Source organism: Zootoca vivipara, chromosome 2, assembly GCF_963506605.1.
Source record: "Zootoca vivipara chromosome 2, rZooViv1.1, whole genome shotgun sequence".
In the NCBI taxonomy this organism is placed as follows: domain Eukaryota; kingdom Metazoa; phylum Chordata; class Lepidosauria; order Squamata; family Lacertidae; genus Zootoca; species Zootoca vivipara.
This window is the reverse complement of record NC_083277.1, coordinates 5,980,618-5,998,154: the sequence shown is the minus strand read 5'-3', so window position 1 is coordinate 5,998,154 and position 17,537 is coordinate 5,980,618. Positions and strand designations below refer to the sequence as shown.

At 51.2% G+C, this 17,537-nt stretch overlaps 1 protein-coding gene across 1 annotated transcript; it reads left to right on the top strand.

Moving 5' to 3' along the window:
- Positions 1–377: 377 nt before the first annotated feature.
- On the top strand, positions 378–17,533 carry TAP1 (transporter 1, ATP binding cassette subfamily B member). Its single transcript, XM_060269856.1, has 11 exons — positions 378–1,785; positions 3,014–3,128; positions 3,238–3,368; positions 5,390–5,595; positions 6,625–6,822; positions 7,437–7,565; positions 8,491–8,679; positions 9,332–9,505; positions 10,320–10,479; positions 12,770–12,906; positions 14,976–17,533. The coding sequence occupies exons 1-11, from the start codon at positions 1,266–1,268 to the stop codon at positions 15,216–15,218; spliced, it is 2,202 nt and encodes a 733-aa protein (XP_060125839.1). The 5' UTR covers positions 378–1,265; the 3' UTR covers positions 15,219–17,533.
- The last annotated feature ends 4 nt before the right edge of the window (positions 17,534–17,537 follow it).

Below are 17,537 nucleotides of genomic sequence, written 5' to 3'. Positions count from 1 at the left end.
CCTTAACCCTCTGTCATGGGGAAGAATCGCGAAGGCGAGAGCGGCGCAGAGCATGTGCAGAGCGCAAGTCGTTCCTCGCGCAGATCGAGGCTACGGGGCGGGGCAAGTGCGGGAACTCGCACTTGCAAAGGACGCACTGCGCGCTGATGGTGAGAGAAGGCGAGAGAGATCGTTGAGCAACGGGGTTGGACTACAGGACCTGTGTGGTGACCCATCAGTTTCACGATTCACCTGTGCACAGTCGACGTGTCTGCTGCATCCGCGGCGGCGGCGCCCGTATGCCCAGGCGAGTGTGCAAACGCACCTCCCTGAATTTCTGTGGAGAGGAGCACGTGTGGGCGGGCGGACACGTGTGTTTTTTTTTAAATGAAAATAAATCGAAAAGTGGAATATAAATGCACTAGCCAGATGCAGAGTGTGTGTTTTCACCCCTAGGAAACTCCCTCCTACTTTTTCCTGCTGCCTGACAAAATCCAGCTGGTGAAGCTTGCCCATTGCATCTCCGCGCAACTAGTAGGAAAAGCTTCACCGGTTGAATCGCCGCCTGCCCTGCAGACAATTTAACCAGCCAGAGACACAAAACCGTTTGCAACTCCCGCCCCCTCCAACCCTTACTAACGGGCCTTTTTCGTCTCATCCTCTAGTCTAGCCCTTCCCACTTCTGAGAACGAGCAAACTACTTTCGTTTTCCACTTCCCAGAAACGGCCGCGCTTCCTAGAAGATCCGAGGTCGTCGGAGGGGCTTTCCAGAGAAAGAGAGGCGCGGCTGACGAAAGGCTGCAAACCTGTCTCTCCCTCTCCCCTTTTGACTCCAGTTCCACTTTTAGCTCCCAGGATATACAAAACACACCCGAAGCTGCTCCTTTGAAAAACTCTTTTTTTATTCTTTTGCACAAAGAGGCGCGAGGGGGCGTACGGCCGCCAGAGGGCGCGCCGTCCCCCTTCCTTTTAACCTCATTTAGCGACGCGGATTTGCTGCAGAAAGAAACTTTCCGGCTGGATCGAGCCGATCAGGTCCTTCCACGGTTGGAAACGGAGAACTGGGTGCAGCGGCTGCAGATCTGCTGAGCGGCTGCTGCTTCTTCCTTGGACGCCGTCGTGATGGTTTGCTGCTTTTTTTTCCAGATGAGATCTTTGGCCTGATCCAGATTCTTGATTGATTTCTTTTACAGTGGGGCTTTCCAGAACTGCACTTTGCCGGCCTCTCCTCCGAAGGCAGCTGCTCCTCTCTGTCTCTCTCTAGGATCCTGCCAGCTGCAGAGAAGATGAAGCCCTCCTGGGTGCCCTGGGTCTGGATCCCCCCAGTGATGCTCCTGGACTTCTTCACCCTCCGCCTGGCATGGCATCTGCTGAGGCTGCCCTGGTGGAGCCCCCTGGTGGCGTCCTGGGCCGTCGCCCTGGCACGGTGCCTGCTGCTGAGCCTCTCGGCTTGTGCCGTCACCTGCTGTGGGGGACCCGGGGTCTGGGGGACCCTCCGAGACAGCCTCCTGCCTGCAGCACTCCTCCTCAGCTTCCTGGTCCCCTGCTACGCAACCTTGCAGTACCTGTTTCTGTCTGAAGGGGTCGCTCTAGAGCTGGTGCACAGCTGGGCCCGGGCAGATGTATTTGCCCTCAGCTATGTTGTTGTGGGGGCATCGGCCCTGTTGTGGCACCACCTCGCCCCCCACAGGAAGGGGGAGGCGGAGAAGAAATCTTCTGCATCCTTTTGGCGCCTCGTCGCCACCATGAGGCCAGATCTGCTGAGATTCGTAGCCATCGCTGTGCTGCTAGTGGTCTCATCCTTGGGTAAGTGGGTTTCTCTGTAATAATAATAATTTTATTGTTTATACCCCGCCCATCTGGCTGGGTTTCCCCAGCCGCTCTTGAGTGGCTTCCAGCAAAATATAAAAAATAATAAAATGTCAAACATTAAATTTCCCTGAATACGGCTGCCTTCAGATGTTTAAACTTGCCTGCAACTTCCAGCTAAGAGGAAGGAAGAAGCAAATAATCCCAGTACAGTGGAGAGAAAATGACAGGAGCATCATTAGAATATTAAGTTCTGAATTAGCCATTTTCACTCTAGAAATGAAAGCTACCATATTGCTTCTTACACTTACATTTATTAGGAAATGAATAGAAAAGACAATAACTCTCCTACAGAAATAAAAGGTCTGTTTACTCCTCCTTTGGTATCTCCTGTAACTATAGTCAATGCAGACTTGCAACAAAACCAAAGGATCATTCTAAACAGTGCAGTACACACCTAGCTTCATTCTAGCCCCCTCACCAGCTCCACCTCCGGTGCGGAGTTTTCCCCATAAGAATTACCCCTCTGGGTCCATTTCTCTCTGCATCCTGAGGGTGTCTGTGCAGGGAGGGAGTTGAGAGGTCTCTTTGCCACCAAGAAACCTGACATCTTCTTTGTCCAGTCTTTTTCTTTGGGAAAGTTATATACTGTATGTTCCTGATTCCCCCCAGCATCTTGTGGCACTGAGTCCCACAGGTTAATTGTAGTCTAGATCATGTGTGGAGAAATGCTGGCAGGCGTTAGTCTGACCTGCTGCTGGCTGGTTTCAATTTCTTGGTTGTTTCCACCCAACACCATCTACTCAGATAGCGGCTGCAGCAGAGACGTTGCTGGGCTGGGCAAGTAAGTAGGCCTAGGGGTGGCAACTTGAATAAAATATTGTGGGGACCCAGATAAGCCCCTCCCCACATAATCGATCACATGACACAGTGCCCACACACTGATTGAATGGCAATGCCCATCAGCTTTTTCGGAAATATTTTATTGTGGGGGAACCGAAGCCCTCACGGCCCCTAGGAATTGGCTCCTATGAGCAGGCCGGAATGTACAGAGGGCTCCGGGTTGGCGAAGACTGTGCTGTAGCCCAAGAAAGGAGGCCCCACTTCTCACCCTGAAACCGAAGCCTCCAGCTCCTGTTACCCCCACCTCCACCCCACTCCTACCATCCTGTCCCTGGGTTGCTGGAGTCCTCAGGGTCTCTTCCCCCCCCCTTGTGTGCCGTAGGGGAGATGGCAATTCCGTACTACACGGGGCATGTGACCGACTGGATCACCGGTGAGGCCGACCCTTCTGCGTTCAAGAGAGCTCTCTGGATGATGTCCGCCCTCACTATTGGCAGGTATGGAGCAGGTGGAGAAGTTTAAGGAAGGTTTTGGGGGGTGGGAGAAAGTAGGGTGTTGGAAGGGCCCACCCTCCCTTTCTGATCTCTCCCTCTCTCTCTCTCTCAGCGCTCTGGCTGAGTTCCTGTGCGACTATTTCTACAACACCACCATGAACCACTTCCACACTCGCTTCCAGAGCAATGTCTTCAGAGCCGTCCTGCGACAGGAAGTCGGCTTCTTCCACGCTAACAAGACAGGTAAAACCAGGCGGCTAATGTCAGACTCTGCACTGAATGGGACTTGTCTTTAAGTCTAAAGGTAAAGGTAAAGGGACCCCTGACAGTTAAGTCCAGTCGCGAACGACTCTGGGGTTGTGGCGCTCATCTCGCTTTAAAGGCTGAGGGAGCCGGCATTTGTCCGCTTCCGCAGACAGTTTTTCCGGGTCATGTGGCCAGCATGACTAAGCCGCTTCTGGCGAACTAGAGCAGCAGCGCACGGAAACGCCGTTTACCTTCCCGCCGGAGCGGTACCTATTTATCTACTTGCACTTTGACGTGCTTTCAAACTGCTAGGTTGGCAGGAGCTGGGACTGAACAACGGGAGCTCACCCCGTCATGGGGATTCGAACCACCGACCTTTCAATCTTTGGATTGAAGCCGGGGGGTTTGGGGGTGGGGGGAAACCTATCAAAATGTAGCATTTCCAAATCGCCTCTACATAGTTCCATCCATATTTCAGATATCGTGATATATTGATATATTGCGATGTTTAGCTGGTGGTATACCCCAACGTTGAAATCCGGTCATCGCTCAACCCCTAGAGCAAAGTGGAAGTAGAGTTAAATGGGCGATTGAGACTTACGTAAAAGGTGATTTGCAAATTGTAACAAATAAATAAATAATAATAATTAAAAAACCCCACTTCCTCTGAAATGTGACAAGTCAATTCGTCTGCATTTTGGAGGCCTTCCCGCGCTCTCTGCCCCCAAATCCTGCCCTGATGGCAGTGCTGGGCTGAAGAATCTAACACACACACCCCACAGAGGGGAAATGTGATTTTTAAGGGGGGCAATTCGAGAATGTTTAAACCAAGTTAAAGGCCTTTTAGGATTCCTCCACAGGAATAGGAGTTCACTTTTTGAATAACAAGAATTATATGTCACGGCGGGGGCGGGGCGGCAATCAGGATTTTAGAGATGCTTAGGTGGGGCACAGCCAAAAAAAGATTGGGAACAACTGATCTAACCCGACACGGCCAGTCATTAATCCAACACTGATCCTCATTGATTTCCGTGCTCATCCAAACAACACACATTTTCCTCAAAAGCTAAAAAGCAGGAGTGTATTTCAGCTGCTCTGGTTTGTCTGGGAAGTTTTCACATCCCTGGAAACTGGCATTGGGGATAGATATTAGGAATAATTCCCACACACACACCTGGTTTTCCTTGCATATATTATACAGTGGTACCTCTAGTTAAGAACTTAATTTGTTCTGGAGGTCCGTTCTTAACCTGAAACTGTTCTTAACCTGAGGTACCACTTTAGCTAAGGGGGGCTCCCGCTGCCGCTGCGCCACCAGGGCACAATATCTGTTCTCATCCTGAAGCAAAGTTCTTAACCTGACGCATGGGCGTACGCAGCGAAGGGCGGAGGCAGCTCCCCCCCCCCCGAAGCAAAAATCAATTACCGTATTTTATGGACCATAACCTGCACTTTTTCCCTCCGAAAACTGAAGGGGAAAAGTCGCTGCGGGTTATGGAAATCGGGCTGTTTTCGCCCCCTCTGGGGCTGCAGCCAGCGACAGGAACATGGGAGGGGGGAGGAGCAGCCTGAGCTGGGGGGGGGGGCGGATGGGAGCTCCATCCTTCCTTCCCCCCTCTTTCTTTCTTTCTTTCTTCCTTTCTTCCTTTCTTCCTTTCTCTCTCTCTCTCTCACCCCTTCTTTCCTCCCTCCCTCCTTTCTTTTTTTCCTTCTCTCTCTCTCTCTCCCACCCACCCCTTCCTTCCTTCCTTCCTTCCTTCTCTCTCTTCCCTCCCTCCCTCCTTCCTTCCCTCTCTTTTCCCCTCTCTTGCCCCCCCCCCTTTGATCCTGGGTACGCCCCTGACCTGAGGTACTATTTCTGGGTTAGCGGAGTCTGTAACCTGAAGCGTTTGTAACCCGAGGTACCACTGTATTATACAGCTGTTGGGTCCTCTTTGCTTACCTTGAACCTTGCCCAAATATTTCCTCCACTGTCCCACCATCCTTGACCACCTTCCCTCCACCCTCCTTCCTTACAGGGGATGTCACTTCCCGGGTGACAACTGACACGGACACCATGAGCGAGGCCCTGAGCAGCGACCTCAGCCTGCTGATGTGGTACCTGATGCGAGGGGTCTTCCTCTATGCGATGATGCTGTGGCTGTCGGTGCCCTTGACCCTCTTCGTCACAGTGGCCCTGCCCTTCATCTTGCTGGTGCCAAAGCTCTCTGGGAAATTTCACCAGGTACCAAATAATGAGAAGGGCCATGGAGGGCCCTGCTGTGAGTCATTCGAACTCGGTACCCCGTCTCTCTTGGCGAGGGCCCTCTCTGGCTGTTGTTTCTTCCCCCATAACCGGTATTCAGTGGTAGTGGGAAGATAGAAAATTTCCCCTCAAATAATCCTGGGAACTGTAGTTTTCATCAAGGGCGCTGGGAATTGTAGCTCTGTGAGGTGAAAGCTGTACTTCTTTGGGAGAGGTCGTGCGCCTTTAAATGTGCTTTCAATGTGGCTCTTCCCTTAGACTGCCCCTAAAGAAGAGAGAGAGATTCTGCCCGCTAAGCTCAACTGAAGAAAATCTGACCTCTACTAAAGAGGGATATCTATGCTCCAATTTGCCTGCTTCTTCCCCCTACTGAAACTCACCAGTTTTAGGGGAAATGGCCACCTGTTAATGTTTATGCTGATGTGTAATACATTTGATGTTAGCCGCTCTGAGCCCGGTTTTGGCCAGGGAGGGCGGGGCATAAAGATTGTTGTTGTTGTTGTTGTTGTTGTTATTATTATTATTATTATTATTATTATTATTATTATTATCTCTGAATCCACCTGAAATATACTCTGAGTCAAGAGTGAATTTCATGCTCTTTATTCGGTTTGTAGTAGAAAAAGAGAAGAATGGCTCTTTCCCCAAAACGTCTGCTTATATACATTATTTACACAATGGGCCTTGCGTGATTGGCTACTTCAGGGCTGCACCATCAGTGGATTCACTTCTGCCAGCAGCCTGATTGGCTGCTGCTGCAGGCCAATCAGGTTGCTGACTTGCTTCATCCAGGAGCCTGAATTGCTGCTCCTGCAGGCCAATCAGGTTGCAGACTCGCTTCATCCAGGAGCCTGATTGGGTGCTCCTGCAGGCCAATCAGGCTGCTCATTCACTTCCACCTGGAGCTGGATTGGGTGGCTCCTGAGGCCCAATCAGACTGCTGCATTCTGGATCCTATTGTTCTAGGATTCAGCTCAGTACATAACACCACCTTCTCTTTCCTCCCAGAACCTGGCACTGCAGGTCCAGGAGTCCCTAGCCAAGGCCAATGAAGTGGCCACAGAGACCTTCCAGGCCATCTCCACCGTTCGCAGCTTTGCCAATGAGGATGGCGCCGCTCGGCGATATGATGAGAAGTTGCAGGATACATACAAGCTGAACAAGTGGGAGGCCATGGCCTATGCGGCCTCCATGTGGACTAGCGACGTAAGGGACCCAACTACTCCATTTTTGGTGTGGCAGGGGATGGAGATGGAGGCAGGAATTGGGCCGCAGGGCTCTTGGAGGTTTCCAAAACAACTGGAAAGTGCAACCTTTGGGAAGGCTGAGACTGAGGGAAGGATGTGGGGCCTCCCAGGGTGGGTCATTGCTCAGTGACAGCATCTGCTTCCTTGTTCCAGTTTAAACAGATTTTTAGAACCATGAGGTCCGGCATATTATTTTACCTTTAAGGGAAGGCAATGTGGTCAAGTGGCAGGGCATCTCCTTTGTATGTACAGTAGTACCGTAGGTGAATCCCACATTACCTCTAAGTAGGGCTGGACGAGACCCCTGCCTTGAAACTCTGGGGAGTCGCTGGCAGTCAGTGTAGGCCAGGCATCCCCAAACTGCCGCCATCCAGAATGTTTTGGCCTACAACTCCCTTGATCCCTAGCTAACAGGACCAGTGGTCGGGGAAGATGGGAATTGTAGTCCAAAACATCTGGAGGGCCGAAGTCTGGGGATGCCTGGTGTAGGCCATACTGAGCTGGGCAGGTGACCGGTTTGACTCTGGATTGCTCAGCTTCAAGCATCCCTGAGGCCCCTTTTTCCCTTTCCAGCTCTCAGGCTTGGCTCTCAAGGTGGGGATTCTCTACTATGGAGGGCGCCTGGTCACTTTGGGAAGCGTCAGCAGCGGAGAACTTGTAACGTTTGTCCTCTACGAAATGGAGTTTTCCACAGCAGTGAAGGTACGTTTTTATTTTGGGGGCCAGGGACGCACAGCAGGGCTTGGGAAGCGGGTTCAGGAGAGCAAAGACCCACCTAGGGGAGAGGAAAAGGTGCTGAGGTCCCTGGCAACATTTCCAGCTAGGTCTGAGAATCCTCTCCCGCCACAGACCCTGGAGAGCTGCTGCCAATCAGTGCAGGCAATACTGAATTTGAGGGACCAATGACCTGGCCCCTGGCTCCAATAATAATAATAATAATAATAATAATAATAATAATAATAATTTATTATTTATACCCCGCCCATCTGGCTGGGTTTCCCCAGCCACTCTGGGCGGCTTCCAACAAAGATTAAAATACAATGCTCTGTTAAACATTAAAAGCTCCCCTAAACAGGGCTGCCTTCAGATGTCTTCTAAAAGTCTGGTAGCTGTTTTTCTCTTTGACATCTGGTGGGAGGCTGTTCCACAGGGCGGGTGCCACTACCCAGAAGGCCCTCTGCCTGGTTCCCTGTAACTTGGCTTCTCGCAGTGAGGGAACCGCCAGAAGGCCCTCGGCGCTGGACCTCAGTGTCCGGGCAGAATGATGGGGGTGGAGACGCTACTGCAGGTATACTGGACCAAGGCCGTTTAGGGTTTTAAAGGTCACCATCAACACTTTGAATTGTGCTTGGAAACGTACTGGGAGCCAATGTAGGTCTTTCAGGACCGGTGTTATGTGGTCTCGGCAGCTGCTCCCAATCACCAGTCTAGCTGCCGCATTCTGGATTAGTTGTAGTTTCTGGGTCACCTTCAAAGGTAGCCCCACGTAGAGCGCATTGCAGTAATCCAAGTGAGAGATAACTAGAGCATGCACCACTCTGGCGAGACAGTCCGCGGGCAGGTAGGGTCTCAGCCTGCGTACCAAAGATATCCTCCATCAGATATTTTCTCCTTCCCCTCTTTGAAGGTCCTCCTCGATGTTTCTCCACGTGTACAAAAAGCTGTGGGCTCCTCTGAGAAGCTTTTTGAGTACATTGACCGGACACCCCAGATTAGCTCTTTGGGGACGCTAACACCCCAGGATCTGAAGGGGCACGTTTTGATGCGAGACATCTCATTCTCCTACCCCAACCGGGAAGGCCCTCCTGTGCTGAAGGTACTTGGAGGGAAAGGGAAGGAAGAAGACGGGATTGAGGATTGGGGGGGGGGGTGAAGTGTAGGTGGATTCCCACAAGGCAAGACACAGTGATAACAGCAAGAACCTTTATTGAGCTACATAACTGGGAAATGGCAAAGCGACTGCCCAGAAAGCCTGGGCCACTCCCACTCCCAACATGATTGGCTGTCTAGACTTCCAAACTGCGAATCACGACTCAAGAGTTCAAGGGCCAATGGGAGAGGCCCAAATCCTGAAATGTTCTGTGATTGGACATCATGTATCAAATCAGAACACAGCAGCTCAGAATCCTTAGTCCAGATTCAAGCTCAGGCAAACACAGACAAATGAATACATAACAGCAGGAAGCAGAGCCTCAGGAAGGGGGCACAAATAGAACTTTGGGCAGGCCAGCGGAGACTCTTAGAGAGGGAACCTGAATATAATAAAGCTGGATAGCTCAGTCAGTGAAGCACAAGACTCTCAATCTCAGGGCCGTGGGTTCAAGTCCTGCATCAGGCAAAAGATTTCTGCATCTTTTGGGACCCCCAAAACTGACATTGATAATGCGCAGTACCGTATGTTTGACCCCCCCCCCAACACTGCCACCGCTTGGCATACCTGAGCCTATTTCATTCTCTCCTGCCCACAGGGAGTGTCCCTAGAGCTGCGCCCTGGCACGGTGACGGCCCTGGTGGGCCCTTCGGGGTCAGGCAAGAGCACCCTTGTGGCTCTGCTGGAGCGGTTCTACGAGCCCCAGAGAGGGCAGGTGACCCTGGATGGCAGAGAGCTGAGCAAATACGACCACCGTTTCCTGCATGAAAAGGTAAGGTAGGATCTCGCCCCAGAATAAATAGCGAAGGTGCCTTCCCTGCAGGGGCGTAGGGAGATAGGGCGGTGGAGGTGGGCTCCTTTTGAGCTCCTTTTGCAATCTGCATCATCTTATGCAACACAGGGAAACGCCTGTTGAGAGCAGAGGGCAATTTGCAGCCTTTGTTTTGCTCCATCCGCCTCTGAGCCTCCCCTTCTCCAGCTGGAGTCACTTTAGAACCACTTTTGAGTTCCATGCGAAGGATGGATTAATTCTGTCATAGTTTAGTCCTGATGCTCAGTCATAGGTCCGTTCCGAGTTGTACATATTTTTTTAAAAGAAGAGTGCACAAAAAGTCTTCATGTTGTACGCATTTTGTACACACTTGTAATGCATGCGTAAGATGCATGCTTCTCAAGGCCTTCCATCTTTGAAACCCACATTTAGTACACGTCTCTTACGGAAAGAATATTTTTGTGCACATAAACTGTCGCAAATGCTTGAGAAGTGCATTGTCCCCAATTTATCCCTAGTTCTGAAGCTTTTCCCCCTATGAATTCTGTAAGCTTGTGATCTAGATTCTTATTGGATAGTTGTATATAGTTTGAAAATTCTTCATGGTTCCCCCCCCCCTTTTAAAAAGTGTGTGATCCAACCAGGACTCACATTCCAATCAGCAAGCAAGTTTAGACGTGTTGGATCAGCAAGCCAAATGAACTCCTCTTCCTCCCTAGTCTATGCATGGAGCGTTGGGTTCTCCTTGGCAATAACCTGGAATAAAGAAAAGTCTTCCAGATTCTCTTAACAAACTCTTCTGCCCTCCCTGCAGGTGGCGCTGGTGAGCCAAAGCCCGGTGCTCTTTGCCCGGTCCCTGCACAAGAACATTGCTTACGGATTAGGGGAGAAGAGTCGGGAGGAAGTGGCAAGGGTGGCCAGGCGAGTGGGGGCACATCGATTCATTGCCAGGATGAGCTGCGGCTATGACACAGGTAGGGACCCCCTCCTTGGACCCTCCCAGTTATGCAAATCCCCATCTAACCCTGGTAAGGAATCCATGGGAGGGGTTGTGGCTCAGGGGCAGAGCAGATGCTCTGTGTGTAGAAGGGTTCTGGGTTCACCTAACCAAAAGAATTCAGTAGGAGTAACCAGTTCTGGAAAAGACCTCTCCCTGTCTGGACAGGTGTTGCAAGTGTGGGGGTTTAACTTGGCTTGCACCGAAGGCTGATGCATCTGCATGAGAACAAGGTAAATTAAGGAACCTCCAAATGACCTAGACCAGGCATCCCCAAACTGCGGCCCTCCAGATGTTTTGGCCTACAACTCCCATGATTCCTAGCTAACAAGACCAGTGGTCGGGGAAGATGGGAGTTGTAGTCCAAAATATCTGGAGGGCTGTCCTAGACCGCCCTCCTTCCACTGACCTGTGTCAGTGTCCTTCAGCATTATTGACTGATATTCTTAGGGTTGCTGACCTCACTTCCTGCTTCCCTCTTGAGAGTAGGCATGCTTTGGCTCTCTCTCCTCTTGAGATGCAATATGGCTTGTTGCACCTCCATCTAGGGTTGCCATATGTCTTATTTTTCCTAGGACATGTCCTCTTTTTTAAAAATGAGAGTGATCCACAGTTAAAAGTAGAAGTTGGCAAATGTGCCCTCTTTTTTTGCTCTTCAAAATATGGCAGTCCTGCTAGGAAAGACCCCTAGTTCTATTTGTTTGGCATTTCCTTTAATAAATATTAGCTTTCTTGTTTCCTTAAAAAAAAAAAACCACAAAAACAAAACCCTGGAGGACTAGCCGGTTGTTGTTTTTTGCCCTGGGTGAAGCCTCCAGAGGGGCGTCATTGAGGCTCCCAGCTTGTGTGTGTGTGTGCGTGCGTGCGTGTGCAACTGTGTATCAGGGAGTGCCAAACTGGGTCTTTGACCCGGGGGAAATAAGTCTGGTTTCGCCCCTGCCCTGGAATCTCAGTGGGACGTACCATGAAACGTAGGCTCCTTTGTCAGGGATTCTGTTTCAGTTCAGCTTCTGCCAGCCAAATGCAAACATTTAGGCCCAGGCAACCATACATTCATTGTTCTGCCCACTTTTTCCCTCTGGCCCCGCCCATCACCAGGATGTGGCTCCCAGAAAGTTAAAAGAGTATAGCGTCTAGATCAAGGGAAGTAATAGTACCACTGTATTCTGCTCTGGTCAGACCTCACCTGGAGTACTGTGTCCAGTTCTGGGCACCACAGTTCAAGAAGGATACGGACAAGCTGGAACGTGTCCAGAAGAGGGCAACCAAAATGGTCAAAGGCCTGGAAACAATGCCTTATGAGGAACGGCTTAGGGAGCTGGGTATGTTTAGCCTGGAGAAGAGAGAAGCGGACACAGAGCAATGGATTCAAACTACAAGAAAGAAGATTCCACCTAAAAATTAGGAAGAACTTCCTGACAGTAAGAGCTGTTCAGCCGTGGAATTTGCTACCAAGGAGTGTGGTGGAGTCTCCTTCTTTGGAGATCTTTAAGCAGAGGCTTGACAGGCATATGTCAAGAATGCTTTGATAGTGTTTCCTGCTTGGCAGGGGGTTGGACTGGATGGCCCTTGTGGTCTCTTCCAACTCTATGATTCTATGAACCATCTGCCCCACAGCCCTGCCAGCCATGGGATGGGGTAGCAATGGATCTGGGCTGGCCCAAAACATTTTGGCACCAGAGACAGATTCCTAAAGGATTCCCCCCTCCCCACCAGGGAAGAAGGGGCAAGGGGTGATCTACATTGGGAACAAGGCAAGGAGAAAGATCAACATCAGGATCCACTGCCCTGGTGAATCCTGCTGCCTGAGGCAGTAGCCTCACTTCGCCTTGTGGGTGGGCCAGCCCTGCATTGAATATTGGTTGCCAAAAGGGAAGGGAAAGTCTTGGGCAGGCTTCCTCAAACTTGGCCCTCCAGATGTGTTTGGCCTACAACTCCCATGATCCCTAGCTAACAGGACCCAGTGGTCAGGGATGATGGGAATTGTAGTCTCAAAACATCTGGAGCGGCCGAGTTTGAGGAAGCCTGGTCTTGGGGGTCTGAGCGGTGGGTAGATTTCTTGGTAGTTTGACCTAGAAAGTCTCAGGGAACATAGGAAGCTGTCTGATAGTGATTCAGACTTTTGGTCTATCTAGCTTAGTAATGTGTACACTGGCTGGCAGCAGCTCTCCAAGGTTTCAGGCAAGAAACTGTCCTAGTTCTCTTGGAAAAGGAAAGGAATTCCTGAAGTGTCTCCCCATGACTGCCATTTCTGTTCCTCCCTGCAGATGCTGGAGAAACCGGGGGCCAGATCTCCGGTGGCCAAAGGCAGGGGGTCGCCATTGCCCGGGCTCTGATCCGAGACCCCCGAGTGCTGATCTTGGACGATGCCACGAGCGCCCTTGATATGGAGAGCCAGCAGCAGGTAAGTTAGGCCCATGGAGGGGTAGAAGCCCAGAGGCGCTGGATGCCTCTACTGTGATATTCTAGAAAAGGGGTCAGATACCTACAGAAGTAGATGGTCATTGCAGCAATTCCCCCTTTGGCTTTCATGCCTAGGGGCCATGGGGATAGACGGATGTTCCCTCTTCACCCCTTTTGCGGGAAGATTTTGCAGGCTGGGGTGACCATACGCTTAACACCATGCTTGGGGGGGGGGAGAAATAAAAAATCCATCCCACAGCCTCTTTCATGTTGGGATGATGATGATCAGGAAGACCACAATTTTTAATAAGGAATGGGGAAATTTTATAACTTATCTGAAAAGCCATTGTAAACAGTTAAAATTGTTAGTAGGGACCCAGGTGGTGCTGTGGGTTAAACCACTGAGCCTAGGGCTTGCTGATCAGAAGGTCAGCGGTGAGCTCCCGTTGTTCGGTCCCAGCTCCTGCCAACCTAGCAGTTCGAAAGCACGTCAAAATGCAAGTAGATAAGTAGCTACCGCTCCGGCGGGAAGGTAAACGGCGTTTCCATGTGCTGCACTGGTTTGCCAGAAGCGGCTTTGTCAGGCTGGCCACATGACCTGGAAGCTATATGCCGGCTCCCTCAGCCAATAATGCGAGATGAGTGTGCAACCCCAGAATCGGTCACGACTGGACCTAATGGTCAGGGGTCCCTTTACCTTTACCCTTTACTGTACTTTAGGGTTGGAATAGCACTTGTAGTTTAATGGAGAATTTTGGACAAAATGGAGAGGTAAAAGATTTTGGGGAAATGATTAAGAACAGGAGACCCACAAAAGCAGGGTCGGTGCTAGGGTTTTTTGCGTCCCGGCCAATCATATTTCAAGAAAAAGATTGAGAACCGGCTGAGGCGCACCGTTGCCGCCATTTCTCCTCCTTATCCTCCCCCCCCCACTTGTGAATGAACCCCCTTGAACCCGAAGAAACGGGGCCTCACACACGCACACACACGCACCAGCAGCTTCGGGGAAGGGGGAAGAAATAAAAGGGGCTTCCCTTTTTTACCTTGTGGAGGTAGCTAATTGGCATGGGCAGTGAAGGCAGTCTCCATGCCGCTGCCACTTCCTTCCCGCTCTCGGCCGCTCAGCGGGAAGGAGGGGGCAGCGCCCAGAGGCGCCCGCAGCTTCTGATTGGCTGCAGGATATTTCTGTAGCCAATCAGAAGCCGTGCTGGAAGGGGCGGCGCCCAAAGGCGCCCACAGCTTCTGATTGGCTGCAGGAATCTCCTGCAGCCAATCAGAAGCTGCGGTCGCCTCTGGGCGCCGCCCCTTCCTTCCCGCTGAGCAGCATGGTGAGCAGCGCTGGCCAGCCCGCCCAGTGCCGCCTGCAGGGCCGTCTCTGGGCCCGGGCTGGGAGAGGAGGACGACGCGGGGGGCGATCCTCCTCTGAGGCCGCCGCTGCTCAGCAGGAAGGAAGGGGCGGCGCCCAGAGGCGACCGCAGCTTCTGATTGGTTACAATCAGAAGCCGTAGCCAATCAGAAGCCGTGCTGGAAGGGGCGGCGCCCAGAGGTGCCTGCAGCTTCTGATTGGCTGCAGGAATCTCCTGCAGCCAATCAGAAGCTGCAGGCACCTCTGGGCGCCACCCCTTCCTTCCCGCTGAGCAGTGGCGGCCTCAGAGGATCGCCTCCCGCGTTGTCCTCCTTCCCCAGCCCAGAGACGGCCCTGCAGGCGGCACTGGGCAGCGGCGGGCGGGCTGTCCAGCACCCCCTCCATTTCAGCGCTCTAGGCAATGGCCTAGTTTGCCTAAATGGAAGCGTCGGCCCTGCACAAAAGGGTGGAGGGGAGTCCAAGAGATTCCTTGGAATCTTGTTTTTATGTTGTAAGTTGTGACTGTAAAATTTTGATTTGAAAAACCAAATAAATAAATTTTATTAAAAAAGAAAGAAAGAAAGAAAAGGAAACGCTGCTTTTCCTGATGTATTGTTCATTTAAGGCACAGGAGCCCCCCAAAAACAACTCAGGAGGCAACTGGGGTAAGGGGCAGGAGTTGGCTACCTCCCTGCGAGCAAACTCCTTTTTTCTTTACTCCGTAGGTAGAGAAGGAGATCTACGAAGGGGAGGCTCGCCACAGGCACTCTGTCTTGCTCGTCTCCCACCGCCTGCGCAGCGTGGAGCGTGCTGACCGCATCCTGGTCATGGAAGATGGGGAGATCCAGGAGGAAGGGACCCACCTGGAACTGATGGGAAAGAAGGGTGTCTACTGGCAGCTGGTGCAGAAGCAGCAGAATGGAGCCGAGGGCAACAACTTTGTTGACGTGGACCACGAGCATCTATAGTGGGTTCAGAACTGATGGAGGGTTCCTGGCCTAGACCTATGGGGTTGTTGCCCATCATCACTGCCTCCTCTTTTGGCAGGAGGGATGGGAAAATGCCTGGCATGTACCCAATCCACCAGGCTGCAGCTCGTCACCTCAGCTAAGGCAAAAGATCTGAGGAGACAAAACCTTGCTGGGACCAAAGGTCTCTGCTTTGCCTGCAGGAGGTCCCACGTTCAGTCCTCTGTGAATAGGTAAAAACACTCCCTTGTCTGAAACCATGGAGACCTGCTGCTGCCAGCCAGTGTAGACAGTACTGAGATCGATGGGCCCAATGCTCTGACTCCCGTATGAGGCAGCTTCCTCTGCTCCTAATTTCTCCATGAAAATAGTAATCTTTATTTCAAGGCATCTCCTATATCTGAGAGGGGCAACCCCACAAAATTCCAGCTCTTCGAAACGCATATCTTTACATCTGGAGTTGTTCGTATGTTTTGGGCCACATCTTGTGATTGACTATGTGGGGGCAAGGCTTGCCTGGCTCCCCCACCCCAAAATATTTTATTCGAGTTGGCACCCCTGGCGGAGGCCGTTACACATTTGTTAATCGCTATCTTTTCATAAAAGATCGGCATGACTGGGGTTTTAAAACGGGTGCTTGGGAATCATACTGGGCAGAGGCTTCAATCCCATAATCCTCTCTGCCTCCCTTACGTCAACCCAGAGGTGGCCCCCCTCTCTTGTCTGCAGGAGGTGTCCTTGCTTGACCTTCTTCTCACCCCACATTTCCCCTCACTATCAGAGCCATCCCAACAGATTTTGCTGCCTGAGGTCCCTTGCCATGCACAAAAGTCACTTGGTCGGGCAGTCGAGGTCTAACTGTAGCCCTGTCAACTGGGTGGTGCCCTCCATTTTGTTTTGTACGCCATACTGTAAAAAAAAAGTGAGCTGGTTAATCGCTTCGGTTCTTGTGAGCAGCTTTGGAAGGTTGTGAATCTGAATAATAATAATAATAATAATAATAATAATAATAATAATAATAATAATTTATTATTTATACCCCGCCCATCTGGCTGTGTTTCCCCAGCCACTCTGGGCGACTTCCAACCAAATATTAAAACAGTACAACATTAAACATTAAAAACTTCCCTAAACAGGGCCGCCTTCAGTTGTCTTCTAAAAGTAAAATAGTTACTTATTGCCTTGACATCTGCTGGGAGGGCGTTCCACAGGACGGGTGCCACTACCGAGAAAGCCCTCTGTCTGGTTCCCTGTAACCTCACTTCTCGCAACGAGGGAATCGCCAGAAGGCCCTCGGTGCTGGATCTCAGTGTCCGGGCTGAATGGTGGGGGTGGAGACGCTCATTCAGGTATACAGGACCGAGGCCGTTTAGGGCTTTAAAGGTCAGTCCCAACACTTTGAATTGTGCTCGGAAACGTACTGGGAGCCAGTGTAGATCTCTCAGGACCGGTGTTATGTGGTCCTGGCGGCCACTCCCAGTCACTAGTCTAGCTGCCGCATTCTGGAGTGGGTCAGGAGTGGAGAACCCTTTTTCATGCCCAAGGGCCGCAGTCCCTCATGGGGAGCCTTCCGGGGGCCGCCTGACAGATTGGGTGAAGCCATGGAAGCGGCGCTTTCCTTTATATGGTGCAGGCTATATTTCAATCATACAATACAAAGGTTTTCTACAAAGCGGTACACCTCCCCTCTATTCAGGCATTGGTTGCATCCGTGCCATACGTTTAAAACACTTGTGTGCCACGTAAACAGGCCCCGCTTCTCCCAGGGTGTCAGGGTTAAGGGTGTCGAGACCTGGGTCCAAATCCCTGCTCGGCCCTGAAGCTCAGCTGATGAACTTAGGCTTGGCCTAGCTTACCTCGCAGGGCTGTTAGGATAAAATGAGGAGGGGGAGAACCAGGAATGCCACGATGAGCTCATTGGAGCAAAAGGTGGAATGTAACTTTAAGAGAGGAGACGCCTCATAGAGGGACAATAGATCAGCTTTATTGAGAGAGGGGGAGCCTGGCCCACCAGTTCCTGAGGCAGCTGCCACCCCCTACCTAACGGCAAAATTGGCAATGGGTATCAAATTCCATTCTGTATTTATGCAATAACATGGAGATGGAGAGCTCTATGGGGGCTTCCTAAAAAGCTGTACTCTGAGACATTATTTCCCCCCCTCAAACAGGACTAGGCAGATGCTTAAAATGTTGAGGTTTTTGTTTTGTTTTCGAGGGGGGGGGGACATTTGTTTTTGTGTGTTTCTTATGTGTGTGACCAGAGAAATGTGCTTTTGTCTTAGGTGTGTGTAAATTAAAATACACTTTTTATGCGGTTTT